This window comes from Merops nubicus, unplaced genomic scaffold, assembly GCF_000691845.1.
Source record: "Merops nubicus isolate BGI_N331 unplaced genomic scaffold, ASM69184v1 scaffold30359, whole genome shotgun sequence".
NCBI classification, from domain to species: domain Eukaryota; kingdom Metazoa; phylum Chordata; class Aves; order Coraciiformes; family Meropidae; genus Merops; species Merops nubicus.
In genome coordinates this window covers 1,287-19,542 of record NW_008633521.1, presented here as the reverse complement: position 1 = coordinate 19,542, position 18,256 = coordinate 1,287, and the positions used below count along the sequence as shown (strand labels likewise).

At 38.4% G+C, this 18,256-nt stretch overlaps 1 protein-coding gene across 2 annotated transcripts in view; it reads right to left on the bottom strand.

The window, feature by feature from the left end:
* Window positions 1-17,570, bottom strand: part of CSE1L (CSE1 chromosome segregation 1-like (yeast)) — a 20,865-nt gene extending 3,295 nt beyond the window's left edge. Inside the window, exons 1-20 of one of the 2 annotated variants that reach the window (XM_008948287.1) lie at window positions 17,482-17,570; window positions 16,801-16,943; window positions 14,126-14,227; window positions 13,633-13,778; window positions 13,230-13,320; window positions 12,851-12,958; window positions 11,862-11,954; window positions 10,403-10,570; window positions 10,177-10,306; window positions 9,405-9,470; window positions 7,341-7,543; window positions 5,962-6,046; window positions 5,173-5,234; window positions 4,288-4,424; window positions 4,021-4,124; window positions 3,356-3,453; window positions 2,314-2,464; window positions 1,602-1,810; window positions 790-887; window positions 497-582 (exon numbers count right to left, since the gene is read on the bottom strand). In XM_008948287.1, the coding sequence (XP_008946535.1) occupies window positions 497-582; window positions 790-887; window positions 1,602-1,810; window positions 2,314-2,464; window positions 3,356-3,453; window positions 4,021-4,124; window positions 4,288-4,424; window positions 5,173-5,234; window positions 5,962-6,046; window positions 7,341-7,543; window positions 9,405-9,470; window positions 10,177-10,306; window positions 10,403-10,570; window positions 11,862-11,954; window positions 12,851-12,958; window positions 13,230-13,320; window positions 13,633-13,778; window positions 14,126-14,227; window positions 16,801-16,943; window positions 17,482-17,566 (2,365 nt within the window). In that variant the 5' untranslated portion in view covers window positions 17,567-17,570. The remainder of the gene's footprint in view (window positions 1-496; window positions 583-789; window positions 888-1,601; window positions 1,811-2,313; window positions 2,465-3,355; window positions 3,454-4,020; window positions 4,125-4,287; window positions 4,425-5,172; window positions 5,235-5,961; window positions 6,047-7,340; window positions 7,544-9,404; window positions 9,471-10,176; window positions 10,307-10,402; window positions 10,571-11,861; window positions 11,955-12,850; window positions 12,959-13,229; window positions 13,321-13,632; window positions 13,779-14,125; window positions 14,228-16,800; window positions 16,944-17,481) is intronic. The other variant, XM_008948288.1, reaches the window with a different exon arrangement.
* Window positions 17,571-18,256: the final 686 nt, after the last annotated feature.

The window sequence follows — 18,256 nt, the reverse complement described above, 5'->3', positions numbered from 1 at the left end:
AACCAGAATATATATTTCAATAAGTTGTCATAGCTTTGCTAGTTTAATGTAAAACCTCATCATTAACTTAAATGCATAGAGTATTTAGCTGTATTAACACACAACTAACTATACATAACAAAATAAAGGTGGTCAGTATTACTCTGACTGCGTGGCAACAGAAGTTTGCTGGCAGTATCTGAAGATTCAATAGAGATACTTTCAGGTAATTAATATCTCACTGAGTAAGAAAGAAGAGGAATACACAATTTCCCCCCCCCTTATTTTAGTTCCATTCCTTCAGTTTTCATGAAATAAATGTCACTTGCTTTGGCAGCTCCCCTACATGCCACCCCTGATTACACAAATAATTTGAAGCAAGTCACTGATATAAAGAGCCACTAGTATCCCTTCATCTGCACAATCACAGGACATAAGATACTTTATCCAGTACAGTACATATTCTGAACTGCTTGCATCACTGGCACTGAAGCTTTACATATAGCAAGGAACTTACTTTTAATAAATTTTGTTGTTTTGGAATTCTGAAGTCTTTGGAATAGGAGAATGAAGATCTGTTTCCTGTACTGGTCAACTGATCCACTGGAAATTTAAAAGCATAGTTATTCAATTCATACCAGGATTTTACTGATGTCACTTCACAGACAACATGCATAGAATTGTTCAAATCTATTTTATGATAAATGGAACATTTTTCAGTAGTTAAACATTAGCTATGAAGTGTACAGACGTACCACATATTAAAGGCTACAGAAGTTAGTTTTGAATGTAATTTCAACTCATACTCACGGAGGCATATGCTCTATAATACTGTTTAGAAGATAGAATCCTTGATGGTCATTAGCTTTAGAAGCAATCAACTTCTGGAACACACCTAACAATCCAGGCTGCAAGCAAAGCAAATACAAAACTCTGTACAACAGTTCTTCATATGTGACCTAGCAAAACATTGGCCCTTACCATCTGAGACATACACCAAAGCAAAAGCTCTCATAACATGTAACACGATTCTGTTTCTGCAGTTAAGTACAAGGAAGACAGATTTCTATCAGAACCAAGTGCTGCTCCTTTGAGCATTAGGATTAACCTTTATCAAATGAACACCAAAGCCAATCTGAACTTGCATGTCTGCTTCAATGGCACTGTCTGATCAAGTCTGACCATAGCAGATCATGCAGCAGAAATAACAGCAGTTGAGTACGCAGAATAAATTTCCCACTGAATTCACTAATCCTCAGACCTCCCAACATTCAGGCTCACTCCACTCAAGACTGTTCCAAGCAGAACTTCCGAGAGTTTTCCTGATGCAGTGCTCAACATGAGGTAAATGAGACAGCAGTATTATGGAAACTTACCTGCTTGCAAGAACTTTACATCTTAGTTGACAAAAGCATGACATTCTGGGATTTATCTTACCAACAACAGAAAAGCACCCAAAAAGCCTGTATTCACAGAATTTTTTGTCTTTCTGAACAAGCACCAATCAATTCAAAGTACAAACACAAAGTCAGCTATTCGGTAAAACAAAGTTCCTCATAATTTTTTTATCTTAAATTAACCTATCTAGCAGCATATGCTGTGACTAAATGAATCCAACTTACAATCTTGTCAGCAGCAGCACTTGCTATTGTGTTGGCACCTCGCTCTAAATACGCCTGCAGGAGCCGGACCAAAGGAGGAATGTTTCCTGTCCTCTCCCATAACACTGGCTGCAGTAGGTGAGGAAACAATGCCATGTAGGATGAGGGGATTTCATTTTTATGCATTTCTAGAAGTAGGGACATCACTTGAAACACATATGGAATGAACTCTGGAAAAGAAATTACATTTACAATTAGGCAGCTATGGTCAACTGTCAGTTCCTAGGAACCGTGTATTAATCACTGAACATAGCATTTTATGAAGTTAACACAAAGACTCCAACAAATTACACCTTGGAGAAATCTACCACTTCCCAAATTTAATTATTCCAAAAATTTGCAAGCATTGTATATATATTTTTTCTATTTCCTCTATTTGCTAATGTTCCAGAACATGGAAAAATAACTACTAAAACCAAGGCAATGCAATTAGGAAGCAGCTTTGGAGAAGTGACTGTTAGATATTTTAAAAATCCAGTTTGTTTCAAGAATAGGCTAATGCAGCTGATGCACCCTATGGAACAAGCCTGATGCTTCCCAAGAGAGTTTATTAGGACTGTGAACACGCTGCATTCTCAGCTTCAATCTCCTCTGTTAGAAGAACAGCCGTGAGGTAAATCATAGCAACCACTTACAGTAGAGAGAGCACAAGCACTTACTGATTTTAATTTACCTTGCACATCATTCTGTAGTATCTCAGTGAACACCATAAACAAAGCCTCTTCAAAGCTTCCAACTGCATCAGGGTTTGCTTTGCACGTTATCCTTATTGACAAGCATATCGACTCAAACATGTAATGGTTGAAGTGGGGTTTGCTGGGATTCTAAAAACCAAGTTATAAACAGACAAATCAACCCAAACTTGCAGCCGAGTCACTCACTTAGCAAAATACATTTTTTTATTCCAACTGAAGACTACAAGTAGCAATCGGGAATGAGGATACTTATGACTTATTAATGGGCTAATGAAATTGATTCCATAGATAAAAGGAAGTATAAGAACCTTTAAAGCATAAAGGAGGGGTAGTTTTTATAAATATTTTAGAGACAACAAGTGTTTTTCAGAAGCTCTACAAAAACAAGCAAGCAGCTAAAGTACCACAAAATAAAAACTGGGAATTTATTTTTTTTTTCAATCCTGTGTCTAGTCAATTCTTTACTGAACAATTCTCATACTCTACAGCTAAGTTTAAATGATACACAGAAGTTTTTTGTAGAGTTGATGAAGGTCTTCTAAAGCATTTCGTAATGTCAATGTTCAAGAAAACTAGCCCAGCCTCAACAAAATACTAAGAGAATTTTACCCTCCAAAAGCTGAAGGGTAATTTAATTTAATCCCCAATTTCAGTGCCTAAATTTAATACTAGCCTCAGAAACTTCATGGAGAAAAAAATTAAAGGAGTTGTGAGAAAATCAGATTACTGTAATGGTGGGCTCTGCACAAGCAAACATTTATACTAGAACAAATGAGTATTACAAAAATATTTCATATACTGTTTAGAGATTTCTGATGAGATCAAGGGAAAATGATTTGAAAATATGTGCTAAAAGGAATACAGTACTTCACTGAAGGCTGTCCTAACTTTAGTCAGAAAATATCGAGCGATTTGCAGCATTCTAACAGAACAAAAACAAGAAGATATACACAAATCTTCAGAAAGACTGCTCTAAAAGGTAAAAAGTGAACATTTTCCTCAGACAACCTGTTTCTTTACCTTACTGACAGCCAGTAGTTTCTGTGTAAGTTGTGTGATGACAGAAGGGATGTATGGAATTATGGATTCCTGTAGCAGAGAAAAACTCCTCATGATGGCTGCAAAACAATTGAAAGTATTATCTTCTGGAGATAAATATACATTTCTGTTATCCATCATATGCCTAAATCTTTACCTTTCACTATTAAATCAGACCCCAAGGAATTAGGTACAGTAAGAACAAGCACCTACTGCAAAAGCAATCAATCTATAATCATGACAAAGGATAAAGCAAAGCCTCATTATCCCCACCCTATAGACAGAGCACAGAATAAGCAACTTTGCTAAGACCATCATTTACCTTGGCAAGTCTCAAATTCTAGCATGCTATTAGCCATAACCCACTCAGATCTCCTACTGACATTGCTCAGGTAGCCATCCTGACTACAAAGACTACCACTTGAGAAACAGTTTGTCACAATACCGTTTTGTTCTCTTTAGCATGATAAGTTTAGTCAAAGGTGACTTAATGCAGCCTCGTAAATAACTGGAGGCTGCACACACCTCTTCAGCATCTTTGCATGCATTAGGTTTTTCAAATATACATTTCAGTAGCCTGAAACTATAAGCCTTTACCTCAAGTTAACAAAGTCACTCTTACATTGCAGAACTCGTGAAGCATTTACCTTTCATAATGTATTCATTTTCAGAGGAGCCAGGAAGCGTCAGCGCTTTAAAAAGGTTTGTTAACAGCACTTCCACAAATGGTGCTATCTCTGCAGCTGTAATGCTGTGAAGTAAAACACACCTCTTTAATGATGAAAGATGTTCACAAACTTCAAGCATTTTACAATATTGTAATACTAAGAAATTAAAGATGCCTTACAGATACTTCTCATTATTAATGGACAAAACCTACATAGCAATGAATTTATTTCTGCTTGAAAACTTACAGGGTAGTATTATTTGTCCCCTTCATGGTAAACAGTCTTTCAAGAGCATGGGCTGCATAAGTATGGACCACGATGCTTTCTGCTTGAAGATGATTGATTAAGAGAGGAATAGACACCAACAGTTGTTCTTTAGGTACCTACAAAAATGTAGCGACAAATTATATATACATTACATAAAAATACAGATGGTTCAACCCTAGAGCATAACCACTCTGAGCTCATCAACTACAAACGGAGAGCTTGGCAGAGGGAACAGATCTTAGAAGGCTCCTCCAGTTGCCAAATCATACCCTGAACAACCAAGAGGCACCTGTTTACTTCTCCCAAACGTCAATGTTACATTTGGTTGTAAGTAAGTTATTATAAGTAAATATAATCCTAATGTATATTTGTTTTTCTATTTTCCTCTGTTAACAGGCAATTTCAAAAAAAAAAAGCTTTAAAAAAAAATTCAAATCATAGATATTTCATAAGAGATGAATAACCTAAAATTTAGAAATAATATTCAATATGTTTTCTTACTGCTCCACACAAATCAGAAAAGTTAAAGGATAAAATTGCTATTCTCTCATTAACAACTACTGCAATGATACGAGCAATCAAGTATATTTAGACTAACATTCACTGGAAAACGCCTGAGCGTGGCAGAACTAAGCACACTAAGATGTTCAGTGCTCCCACAACATATGGACAGCATAAAGACTACATGTTAACCAGATATTTTTAACAATATCATTTACTTTCAAAAGTAAAAATTCAGCATAAAGTGTTATATGTGACTATCAAACACCTGTTGAGTTCACATATGGCCAAACAAGACAAATTAGGCTTGGCAAGTATAAAGTAACAAACTACAATATGTTTTTACCATAAAAAAATACTTACTTGGTTTCTAAAAATCATGATATATTTGATACCATCTGCTTTTAGCACAGGGAATTCATTCACTGCAATAGAAAAATATGCAAATGTTGTTGATACTTTCCAAATATAGAGGTGACATCAAGTCATGATTTTTCCCCTCAAAAATAACACACAGAACATTTTCCTGCAGTGTTGAGTTTTGGCAGTTCTGTACAGGTATGGGCACACAGAACATCAGTTTCAAGTACAAATCACACCCCAGTACCATGAAGTGTACAGTCCAACTCTTTCACATGAAATTTCCTGTTCTGGCTCAGGTTTTAACAGCCTCCAGTTACATATTCCAAGCCAATCCCCTGTGTTCCAAATATAAGATAACTGCTGAAGCACAACATAAATGACGTGGCTTAAATGTAGCCATCCCTAATCTCATCAATAAGGGCTGATACAGGTTATGACCCAGCCTTCAGTATTTTAGCTTCCAAGGGTTTTTGTACAGCATGGCAGTTTGCCATAAGGTCTCAAATACAGAAATCAAATTACTTTGATTCATCAAGCTGAAGCATGTAGCTGATAGCAACCATCTGTACACGCCCTGATCTGGCTGATAGTACATGGTATTCCACCTTTGTTTAAAAGCTCATTCATTGCTGGCCAAACAAAGATGAATTACTTCCTGTGTGCCAGGCATGAACAGTCTTCAGTCTCAGAGATTATGGGGATATACGATTGCTTGAGCCTTAAGAAACAGTAGCCACTGCCAAGGCTGTAGCTACAGGACAAAAAATGCCATAGCAAAATTACACTTACCACTAGCAGACTTTAAGTCAGGTTGAATATGATTCACAAAGAACTCGGTCAGATTAACAAGTTCATTTGCTTGTGTTATTCCATGCTAGAAAAACAAAAAACATATCAACTCTGGTTTTAGATGGTGACATTTAGCTAATTCTCTCACTCATTTTCATATGGTTTTAATAGAAGGAATCTAAAGTGTGCACGCATGCCATGAGATTGTTGAAACTGCATCTCTAGCTGAGAACCATCCAATTTACTTTTCTTAATGTTTTTAGTGTCTAGGTTTCAGCTGTGAACTACTGAGGTTTAAAGTTACCAGCTCTGAGTTGAGGAGTAATATCATGTAAAACAAACCAACTGAAAATTTAAATAAAAAATGTCAGCATCTTACTAAATTGATACTTTGTGATGGGCCTTTTAAAAAGGATAAGTTTAGGACTCAAACTCCAATTCTGAATCAGAGCAGCAAAATGACAACTAAAGTTTTCTCTTACGAAAAATACAACTAATTTTTAAAAAGACAGTTCTCAGATGGATATTTATCAAGTGTTGTGAGATGTTAGCTCATGTTTACCACTAAATAGCACAGAAAAAGAAAGATGTACAACTTAGTAGTTTTCTAATTGCTAGAAGACTAGCTAGAACCTTCAGCAAAATTGCATAAAGGTGCCATGCAACATGTTTTACTGTGTTTGCCTCCAATCTGTCTTGTAAAGCCAGTGAGATCTGAACTGTAGTAACATTTAAAATATGTGCTAGTATATTAAAATCTGTTCTTTAGGACCCTTGATTCAATGCCCAAATAAAAACAGTCTAGCTCAGGTGTGGCTTTCCAATGTATGCAGCCTATTAGCTGCTTTCTGCTCTACAAGTAATGAGATCCATTTCCAGCCATCATTAGCATTCAGATGCCATTTCCAAATTATAAACACTCAAATAACAGGACACACTGGGAAATAAAATGACAAGAACATAAAACGTTAAGAGTCACTTAGATTCCTTCTAGTCTGCTTAACACTTCTGATCTTCTGTAAAGCTAAATTTGGCTTTCCATGGCTTATAGACTCTGGCTCAGCACTATTTAAAAGCTCAGAGGTTCTAGATCCAAACTAATTTTCTTTCATTTTATGGTTGCTTCACACATGGTAATGAGACCTGCCAAATGGCCACACATGCTTGTTGACTTTGCCCAATCTATCAGAAGATCCAATGCCACCAAATTACCAACTGTGATAGGATTATAACAGACAACTTTTGATCTCATGAACATCAAACTACAACAAATACAGTTAGTCCCATTCTGAAGCAGCATAAAATGAATTGCAGCCCTCATACACAGTATAATATTTGAATGCATATAGATTAAAATGTTAAATTTTATGTTAAAGTACCTTCTGTGTTTGAGCTTTGGATGCCAAAGACGTAACAAGGTAAATAGCTGCATCTTTGTGCTTCCAGTTAACAGATGGATTCTTTGCATATTCTTGCAGCATAGAGTTAACATACCCAGAAAAAATCCCTGTCACAGGTCCTTCAAAAAATTTGCACAAGCCTCTGACTAGATCACAAGCTGCTCTGCGCCTGGTGTCAATATCTGCAGGAGAACCAAAGATTCCTTGGACATGAGAAAGTATACAGCTCTTCACATTAATAAACATCATGGTAAAAATAATTAACATACAACCTGCCAAGTTATAGCCACACTTTATGTCAACTATTGCAATCGTCCACACTGAAGCATCAGAGCCTTTTCCTTACTGTCACAACAGGGACTACAGGTAGAACAAAGAGAGAACTGGACACCCACCAAGGCTGGATGTGCAGCCACGTGCCTTCCTGCCCTCCAAAGAAAGCTGCAGTAAGCACACAGGGGGAGGCTCTTTACTGTCTTGACAACTGTACACCCAAAAGTGCTGGGTCTGGTTGGGATGGAGTTAATTTTATTCACAGTAGCCCATATGGTGCTGTGTTTTGTACTGGGGACTCAAACTGTTGGTAACACCCCAGTGTTTTGGCTGCTGCTGAAGGCTCTTTGTACAGTGTCATGGCTTCCTCTTTCCTTTCCCCAGCAAGGAGGCTGGGGTGGGGAAGGCAAGAAGTTGGGAGGGGACACTGACAGGTAGATCCAAACTGACCAAAGGGATATTCCATGCTGTGTAACATCTCACTCAGCTTTAAAAACTGAGGGGAGAAGGTTTTTGAAGCAGTAGCCATGGCTAAGGGACAGGCTAGGCATCAGTTTGCTTGTGGGAGGTGTCAAGCCATCGATCCTGTCCTCTCCTCTCTTCCTTTCTTTCACTTGACTTGTCTTTATCTCTATCCATGAGCCTTATCACTTTCACTCCTCCTCCTCTGGAGTTCCCCATTCCATTGCAGCAGGGTGGGGAAGAAGCAAGCTGCTGTGTGGTGCTTAGGTGCCAACCCACCACACCAAATCAGTACATTTTGAAACAAAACAAGCAAACAAATCTGTAAAAACTCCCTGTTTCAAGAAAGGAAAAAAAAGTCAGCTAGCCTTTAAAACAGAAGGGACAGGAGGAAAAAAAAAGCAAGTCAGTTTAAATGCAATAGAGAACACTTCTAAAGTAATCTCTGAACAACACAAATACTTCTTGCCTCATTTCTCTTAAAAGCAGAAGTAGCTAACAAACACCTAAGATTAAGCTTCACAAATACCTAAGAGGCAGTCAATCCTGAATAAGAGCAGTAATACATTTGCTTAAAAGTTCAAAAACATTTTCCTCCAATTTTATCCTCCAGTGCAAGCATACAGTAACCACTTAAATCTATTATGAAGTGTGGTTCATCTGAGTGTCAGTCAGTAAACGGCTCATGGCACAGGCCAGTGCCCACAGGACTGTCACACTGGATGTGGTTCACTCGTGCTCTGCCCTGGCTGAAGGCCAGCCAGTGACAGCCAGGCAGTGACGGAGCTCTGTCAGCACAGCGCTGCGATTCCAGGGCGGCCGCTGTGTCGGTTTGAGCAGGGCCCACGCTGGTGCACAAGGGCTGGCTGCTGCCCAGCTGGCTTCCTCACAGATCTGTATGCAACACCAGTCAGAATTTCAGGTTAAACATGATAGACTACTAAATACAGGCACAGTCTCTCCATGTTATTTAAAACTCCACACATAGGAACTAACTACGCAACTGTGGCTACTATTCAGCGTTGACTTACAGGCTATATTTGCTGAAATGAGAATGTGTGCAGTGCAGGAGACATACCAATCCAATTAAGGAAAAAACCCTATAAAGACATTGTTCAAACCGAAACGACGCCATGATCGTCATATTATGACAACAGACTTAATTTTAAAAAAATGTATAAAATCTCTTGGGGGTGGAGAGAACCTTCCCAATTTCAAAAATAGGTTATAAAACCTTTAGTAAATTGCTTCAGCTCTAAAGAGCTATATTTAAAGACCAAGTATTCTTAGTATAAATCTGTGGATTACCAGATCCTTCCAAATCCCTTCTTATATATTCTTCAGAATTATCTTCAAATGCTTCTTCATCAGCCGCTGAAAATATAAAATACATAGAAGCTTAAATTCTGAGGTCTCTGTTTTCTTTATGGTAAACAGGTGTACTATTATCAGCTTGCTATTTTTTCCAAGTAATTTTCTATAACAGTAATAGAAATAAATCAGAAATATCTAGCCAGACTAGCCTGTTTAGCTTGCTCCTGCCCCTCAAATTAGTCTTTCATAATCATGAGGTGATGTATTCCTAATTTAAAAAAAAGAAAAGACATACTGAACACTAAGTGTATTTAAAGAGGCTTCCAGAGTGACAGATTTAAGAGAGAAAAGCTTCTTATGGCTGCGGTGTATCTTCACTGCATGTTAGATACTAGGATCAACATGAGCCCATCAAAATCTGGAGAAATAAGACATTACAATTCAGTAGGCCTGACAACAATGCCTATTTAGACTCCTTTAATTACTCTGATACTCATGAAGAACGAAAAGTTATTGGTGGGACAGGACCTAGACTTCCTTGTCTTTTCAATCTGAGATCCCAGGAAGACAGAAAAAATTATTAGCTATATTCATTCAGTTTTACAAGGCCCCTAGGACAGCAATCTGCTGTAGACACTTAGTTTTGAATCTAGTACTAGAGTAGACAGGAGGTAATCCCCAATTCTGAGTCCCACAGAACAATCTATTATTATCATTACAACTGGTTTTTACTGTGTCTTTGAAAAACTCAGTCTCAGAACGTTACCTCTAAATTCCATATTGGGAACAATAACTTTTTCACAGATACTTGTTAATGTATTTTGGTCTTCGAACAGATGCTTGTAATGTGGTCTCTCACAAACTGAGGCCAGAAACTGGATTGCATTACTGACCAGCTAGAACAACACAAACAGAGCACACACAGTTTTAGCGTGACTGACCCATTTATAACTCGTTATTAAACTTGACAAGATCAGTTTGTAACAACTCACCAAGTCATATTTGACTTCCTGGCCTGTTGTGACTAGCAGATTCCAGATTGCTGTTACAAAACGTGGCAGGTAGGGCTGGAATTCTTCATCATATTTTTGAGCATATAAAGCAGCATTATCACAAATTTGTGATTTCAAGAGCTCCAGTAATCCAGCTTCCTCTTCATCCTCACATAAAACAAAACCAAGTACTTAAATATCCAAACTTCAACACTACTTAAATATGAAAAAGTATCAACATATTTGAAGGAAATATTTATGTTATTATTTAAACACATTCTAAATAGCTGAGAGGAATCCCTCTCACGTCTCTACGATCGCTGTGGTTTGCTGATGTGTAATGCAAGTTATAAATCACACCTACATTTCAAATGAAAGTACTATGCACTTTAATTTCATGTCAAACTGTATCACATCTAAATGATTTAGTTGCAAACTTATTAGGAAAATGACAACACACGGCATTGAAAAAAATATGCTTACAAGACTTTGTATTTTGCTAGTATAAATTGGAATAGCTGTAAAAGTAGTTCCCTTCCATTCCCTAAACCAGCACAGATGCTTGTGGAACCATAAAGCAAAGTGAATTGGGATACTGAGCTGGAATTAAAACCAAAATCAACCAACCACCCACCACCCCAGTTCTGTCTCCCCATTTCCACCCCTTTCATTTTTAATGTATACCTTCCTAACTCAGCCCAGCAGAGAGCTGCATGAATGCCTGTGCTGGGCAATAGCCCAGACACAAGAGAAGAGAAAAGAGCAGTAAAGCTGCTTTTAGCAGCAGCCTGAGCCTAAAACAACCATGAAACTATAGCACAGTATACACTTAATATGCTTCTCTATGCATTGTCATGAATTATAGAGTTGCTTTAGCTCCATCATGTGGCAAGCTATTGTACTGTATCTGGAAGACAGCATTTAAAATGCAGACAGCATGCACAAAACTAACTTGAGCTTTGATAACTTATCTTTCACTTGTGAAACTACTAATTCTTGTAGTTTGACAAAGACAGCACCTGCTGTCAAGCTAAAGTACTTGGGGACTTCACGCCTCCTATGTTCAGCCATTTCAAGTTCTTTAAGATACCTTGTTTTCTGAAACATAGATCATGAACCAGCTGAAAGGTGTAGAAAACCTGAGCACTGTGACTCTTCAATGATCACATTACTTCACCAGACGTCCCTGAAAGAATCTATTCATTGATGAGTATCTGTAATTGGCTTTCTGTGCACAGCTGGGTTTACCTGTATCCAACATACAACTTCAAGCACTGGACCTCACATTTCTTAGACAATAGGGCAACTTCTCTTAGACCCCCTTTCCTACAGTCATTCTACAGTCATTGTATTCCTTTGTTTATCCAAAGAAAACATTGCATTGATCAGTTATTTATAAGTTCTCAGTCAACCCTCTCCACTACATAGAGGCAAACCAGGAGGTTTATGCAGTACTTACATCAGTCTGCAAAAGTTTATTATCTAAAGTTAAAAGGCTATGAAAATTTGTCATCCACGTTTCCATGTTGTCTTCAAAAAACTCGGGAAGATCCTGAGCAAGAAACACATAAATCTACATTTTAATTTCTCATTGTACAGCTTAGATAACATACCTAGATTGCAAGTAGTATGTATCCACCTCATAACCTACTGAGGGCCAGCAAAGTGTGGAAAACAAAACACTACCCCCTCCTCCTCCTCCCAGATGAAAACCTTCCAGACAGAGGCTTTGGAATGCAATACTTCCAAATACAGTAGTTGTTTACACCCTACATAGCCTACAGTTTTAAAGGAAAGAACCTTATTGCTTCTTACTTTCAGAACAAGAAAGCACATGCCTCCCTTTTAACTCCAGTTTGCTCTTTTGCCATGGAAGGACAGCCCAAGCAATGAAGTTGTGACCATCACACTTCCCAGACTTACGCTGGTGTTGAGACATTAACCATGTCACCTCAAAGTAGCTTGTCTGATTTTTCATATAGTGTATTTATTTAGTGATGTTAGAAATTTAGATCTGATTTCAAAACAAAAAACCCCACACTGCTACAAGGATTCCTTGCTACTACAGAGCTACCAGTTATAACTGACTTTCATCTACACGACTGAGTTCATGTCAGTACAGACATATTTATAAAGGAGCACAGTGAGTACAAGCTCAGGCATTTGACTTCAGCCTTTCACAGCTCATACTCAAAGAGCTACCCACACAACATCTCCTTGCTGTGACAGGAGCTTACTCTCTTGAACTTTTATTTGGATAGAGCCAAGCCAATGTGTTCATTAACCCCATCCTTACTGTGCCTTTACTCCAGCATTGATGCAGACTGTCCACTTCTGTTTTTGCAATAAAGCATGGCATGAAAGGCTGCCTCAGATGGATCCCATAACTAAGAGCAGAACAGCTTTTTGAGATCAAAACAGAACTATTAGAAGAACGAGGAGATTCACCTGAAAATTTAGACTGTAGAACAGCTTTGCAATTAAGATGAGAGAAGAAAAGAGAACCTTCAAAGCACTAGCATCATTTGCATGTGTGCTGCAAAGTTCAATAGTTGCCTAGAAAAAGATATAAGAGTCAGTCAAGTAGCACATGAACCACATTGACAAGAAGCACTGAAAAGTGCCATGTAACATTTTCTTTTTTAAAACAGAAAATACAGTTCCTTTTCCTCCCCTTATTGATCCTGTCAGGTCTCACTTCAAGACTTAAGTTTCAACCTCCTTAACAGTTTCAAAGCAACTATTCTTCAGTTTTCATTTTAGAGGCATGCACAACAAGCAATTCAGATGTTAAATTTATTTTAAAAATTATTCAACATAAAAATACCTTAAAGAGATTTGTCAAGGGCAAAGCAAAGGCATCAAGGACAAGTTTGATCTCTGACCATAACTCATTTGACTTAAATTCATGGCGGTACCTGATAAGTGAAAGAGAAATACATGAAAAATAGAATACATATTTATTACAAAATTAACTTGCACACAATTACTATCTTGTGCTGAACCCTGAAACAAACACTTTTAAGTAAACAGGAACTAAAGAACATAGATCAAGACCATGCAAGGTGTACAATCTGACAACCACTTGAAGTCTTTTTAGTAAGTCAGGAAAGGTTAGTAGAAGCCACAACTGTAGACTTTGTAAATCTGCAAAATTAAGTCTATTGGTAAAAATTTAGAATTGAAAAAGAAATTTATAATCCATATCCTAACTCCCTCATTTCCCCTACCTTTTAAACAAGGAGTGAGCGGTGCGAAGGACCCCATTAATGACGTGGAAATCCCCACTCCGAAAGCGGTTCACCATTTCTGTCAGCAAGTCTGGCCACTTCTGGGGGAAGTCTTCCCGACCAATAATGCTGATGGCATCACTCAGCTGGAAGGGAAACACAACCCCTCAGCACTTCACAGCGGGCTCTGCGCTGCAGGAAACGCAGCAGCCGTGCCACATGTTGCACGTGTCTGAGGAAACGCTTGGTACTGTCAGACTCAAAAATCATGGAGTTAAAGATCTACTAGTTTTCACCACAAACAAACAGATCTCACTTTAAATTCAGTCTATGCACAACGTATGCACAATCTCACTTTCCAGAACAATATTTAACTGCCTGATGCTAGAGCTTAGCTGTAAGATTATACAGTAACTGCTTTTAACCAGAGCCTCTAGACACACTTAAAATACTCCAAAAGTCTCATGAACACAACCAGGAAATGACATATTACCTGCTTTTGGATTTGTTCTGGGCTGCTAAGCATCAAGGGCACTATGTTGGCTTTAATGGCTACCCTGTCCGATTCACATATTTTATTTGGTTCATCCTCAACCTAAAATTAAAACAATAATTAAGTCATGGGCATATCAGTATACTCTAGGCAACAAGCAAATATCAGCATTTCAGAAACCAATCACTTATACTGATATATGCAACTACCACATTGTTAAAGAAACTACAAAGATCTGTTAAAGATATTGCCTACAGTGAATGCATCACAGTAAGACCTAAAAAAAGTGGAAAGAAATTACATCCTTCTTTAATACCTGGACCTAGCTTTTTCCCTTTCTCTGACAGTGACTTTTCAAGTCAGCAGTTCAGCAGTGGTAAGGGTAGGTCCACATGCCAATAGCATGCATAAGTTTAACCAATAGTCTCCTCTTCAACCACACAAAATCACATCTGTCCTCACTTCTGCCAACCTCAAGGATTTCTTTTGTGCAAGCTGCCTTGAGCCATCCTCTCTACAAACGGTAAATGAAGATGGAGGTTACACAATCAAACCCATAACACTGACTTTAAGAGTTATCCAATTAGTTCAAAACATGAATCAGTTCAAGCCCAGTCAGTAGTCCCAATTGGTACTAAATTACTAAGTTTCTAATAAAGAAATAAAATAGTAATAAAAAGGCTTGTTACCAACCAGTGACAGCAGTGATAGTCACATTATCTGTGATGACAGCACCAAAGTTCAGAAACCTATAAATTATGCAGCAATTAAAAGAGGTAAACACCTCCAAAGAGTTGTTCGATATATCTTAAGATGCCTTAAAACCAATGGCACTGCTGTCCTCCTCCTCACCTCCTTTTCTTCATCTTCCCATAAACTTTAAAAAAACCCACAGCAATTTCAAAACTCCAAGTTACGCTCAGCTGTAACACCAGGTGTCACAAGGGGTGTTCCCTAGGGCTCAGCACGGGGGCCAGTTCTGTCTGACATCTTTACCAGTGATGAGGGGATCGAGGCACCCTCAGCAAGTTTGCAGATGACAGCAAGTTAGGTGGGTGTGTTGATCTGCTTGAAAGTAGGGAGGCTCTACTGAGGGATCTGGCCAGGCTGGATTCATAGGCCAAGGCCAGTGGGATGAGGTCCAACAAGGCCAAGTGCTGCATCCTGCACTTCGGTCACAACAAACCCCTGCGACACTCTGGGCTTGGGGAGGAGTGGCTGGAAAGGTGCCTGGTGGAAAAGGACCTGGGGGGGTGTTGGTTGACAACTGGCTGAATATGAGCCAGTGTGTCCAGGTGGCCAAGGAGGTCACCAGCATCCTGGCTTGTATAACACAATCATTTCAGTTGGAAAAGACCTTTGAGATGACTGAGTCAAACCATCACAAACAGCGTGGCCAGCAGGACTCGAGGAAGTGACTGAGCCCCTGTGCTTGGCACTGGGGAGGATTCTGTACATCCTTTAAAATAATTTTAAAAGCAAATTCTTCCCTCACTTCAGAAGTGCCCTGTATATCTGTCTCTCAAGCTCTACCAAATCAAGGTCCTTGAAGAGGCAAAGCCCTCCTGCTTCCACTGAGTTTTCTATCAGTCAGGTTCCAGGCTGCCAGTTAAAGCATGTGACCTAGGTATAGCTGGCCTTGCAGCTGTATTGTACGTTCATACAGCTGCTCTTCAAATAAAAGCTTCAATTTTGGACAAAACAATGTGCTTGAAGCCACAGAGCAATCGTAACAGCCCTCTGGATGCACTTACTGCATAGCATCTCCACTTAATCCAAAACAAAATCTCATCCTCAATTACATCAGCAAGCCATAAAAAGGAAGCCACTTACAGATTTCTACATAACAGAACATTATTTCTACTTACAATATACTACAAATAAAGATGCAATTTGGGAGAAATGACTGAGAACAAAGTATTATAGAAACAAAGTTCTAGAAATGTCATGCCAGACTGAATGAACTAATCTTATCAAACATAACCAGATCTAGGACTGTTATCTATCAGCATGAGGGGGAGGGGTGAAATCATACACAAAGTTGTAAATAGGCACCAGCTAAGATGAAATGAAGAAACACCAGTCTCCCTGTAGTAAAGCAGCATTACAAATTTGGTATTTTTCAGATACAAATGATATTTTCAGTGAGAAAAACAGAAACAGTATTAATTAAAGCCTGTCCTCACTGAAGGAGCTGAGTGCTCAAATATAATACTTTCTACCACAAATTAAATTTCATGAACGCTGAAAGTGCTGAATCAAAAATGTTTCTGACCATTCCAGAATGAATGGCAATCTCTCTATTTGATGTCTACGAATACTTCTAAGTGTTAAACTGGCAAGACCACCAAAATCACTGTTCTATGCCCCAGAAGCGTTCATGGAACGAGAAGCCAGGATCCTTGTTTTCTGCTGCAGCACGGGCTTGAAATGTTCGTGTGGCTCTGACAATGGATACAGGCCCAACTGGCCAGCTCATGTGTCCAGACACTTCACAATCAGTTTAAATAATATTACTCCTAGTTAAATGGGCTTTCAATCTTGTGCTTCTGCAAAATGTGCATATAACATTGAAGAAGATAATTTCTTCATCGTTTTATCACCCAGCTTTAGCTCCTTTAAATACAATGGCCCTCGATGGTCCAGGTAGCACAACTACTCACTAAGATACCTACAATTCTCCAGTTCCTTTTAATGTAATTCTTGAATGTGACAGATGCACAAACTTTGATGACATTTTCCTGGGATTTCTCCAGCAGCGTTAAGAGTAACAACGGATAATTCTGGCTTCCTTCAACTGACTCAAGAAACTTTTCAGCTGTAAGAAAATATAATAAGGTTAGTAAAAGCTGAACTGATTTTTCCAACAGGAGCCCGATGATCCCTCAAATGTCTCCTTAAAATAACCAACACATGCACACTTCCCCAGAGCTTCACAAGAACAGAAACACAGAACAAGAATGACAAAAGGCACTGTAGATTCTTTACTACTTAGCTCAAACACTTCTGCCATCAATAAAAGTTCTCAAAAGCAGGATGGGAAGTATTTTCTCCTTAATGTTTTTAAAAGCCACAACCTGCTAGAAGTAAATCCTGGTTTATTGTGAACAGCACCACTGTTCTAAGTGGCAACAGTACAAAAGTACAGGAAAACAGGAAAAGAAAAAAATTACAAAAAGCAAACAAAATTGATTTGTATTTATATCTACCTTTCATCAGGTGTTTTTTTGTTTGTTTGTTTTGTTTTAAAAGGATACTGAAAACTTATGGAAAGAGGCTATTGCATCAATATCCACTGAAGTTTGCTCTACGCAGAGGGGCCAAAAAAGATCTAGTCACTCAAGAGAAACACTTACCAGGACGCCTTATAGCAGGATCTGGATCTAATGTTTTCTTTAGATACTCAGTTAAAGTCTGTAAATTGGCATCACTCAGCTCCATTTTGGCAGAACCTAAAACCCACAAGTAGCTTTGTTAAAAATACCACACTTACATTGTTAAATAAGCCACACGTCTGTAAAACTACACATCCACCCTTTTAGACTATACCTCATAAATCACAGTCCTGTCTTACATCCAGTAAGTCCTATCTCATCCAGCAGAGCAACAGGTAGCAAACCATGAGCCAGGTACAGCCCAAAGATCACCTCTTGCCCTTTCAGGACAACAGGAGTTTGGTGTAAGAGTAGTTCTTTTAAGAACTACTGTCAGCCCCAGAAACCTGTTCCGGGCTGAAAAAGCTGAAGAGTCCCACCCTACATAACTGTAAATAGAACAATTCAAAGGGTATTGGAGAGTCAAGGCTTGTTCTAAATTAAATACTCACTATCAAAGAAAACTCTCAACAGAAAATTAATTTTTTATAGACACAAAATACTGTTAAAAGCCAGAGGGTTTGTCCACCCTGTAAAATTAACTTAGATAAGGGTAGGAGTTAAACTGCAATGCTTACTACAGAATAACTCTGTGCACAATGTCTGAATTACTCCTCTCTGCTAATCCTCCCACACACATTACCCAACTTACCACAGTGATATATTAATTTCACAGCTTTAATTGGAATAATTAAAATGATGGTAACACTAAACCAGCAGCAAGACATGCTTTAATGGACACTTTTGCTGCTTAGGA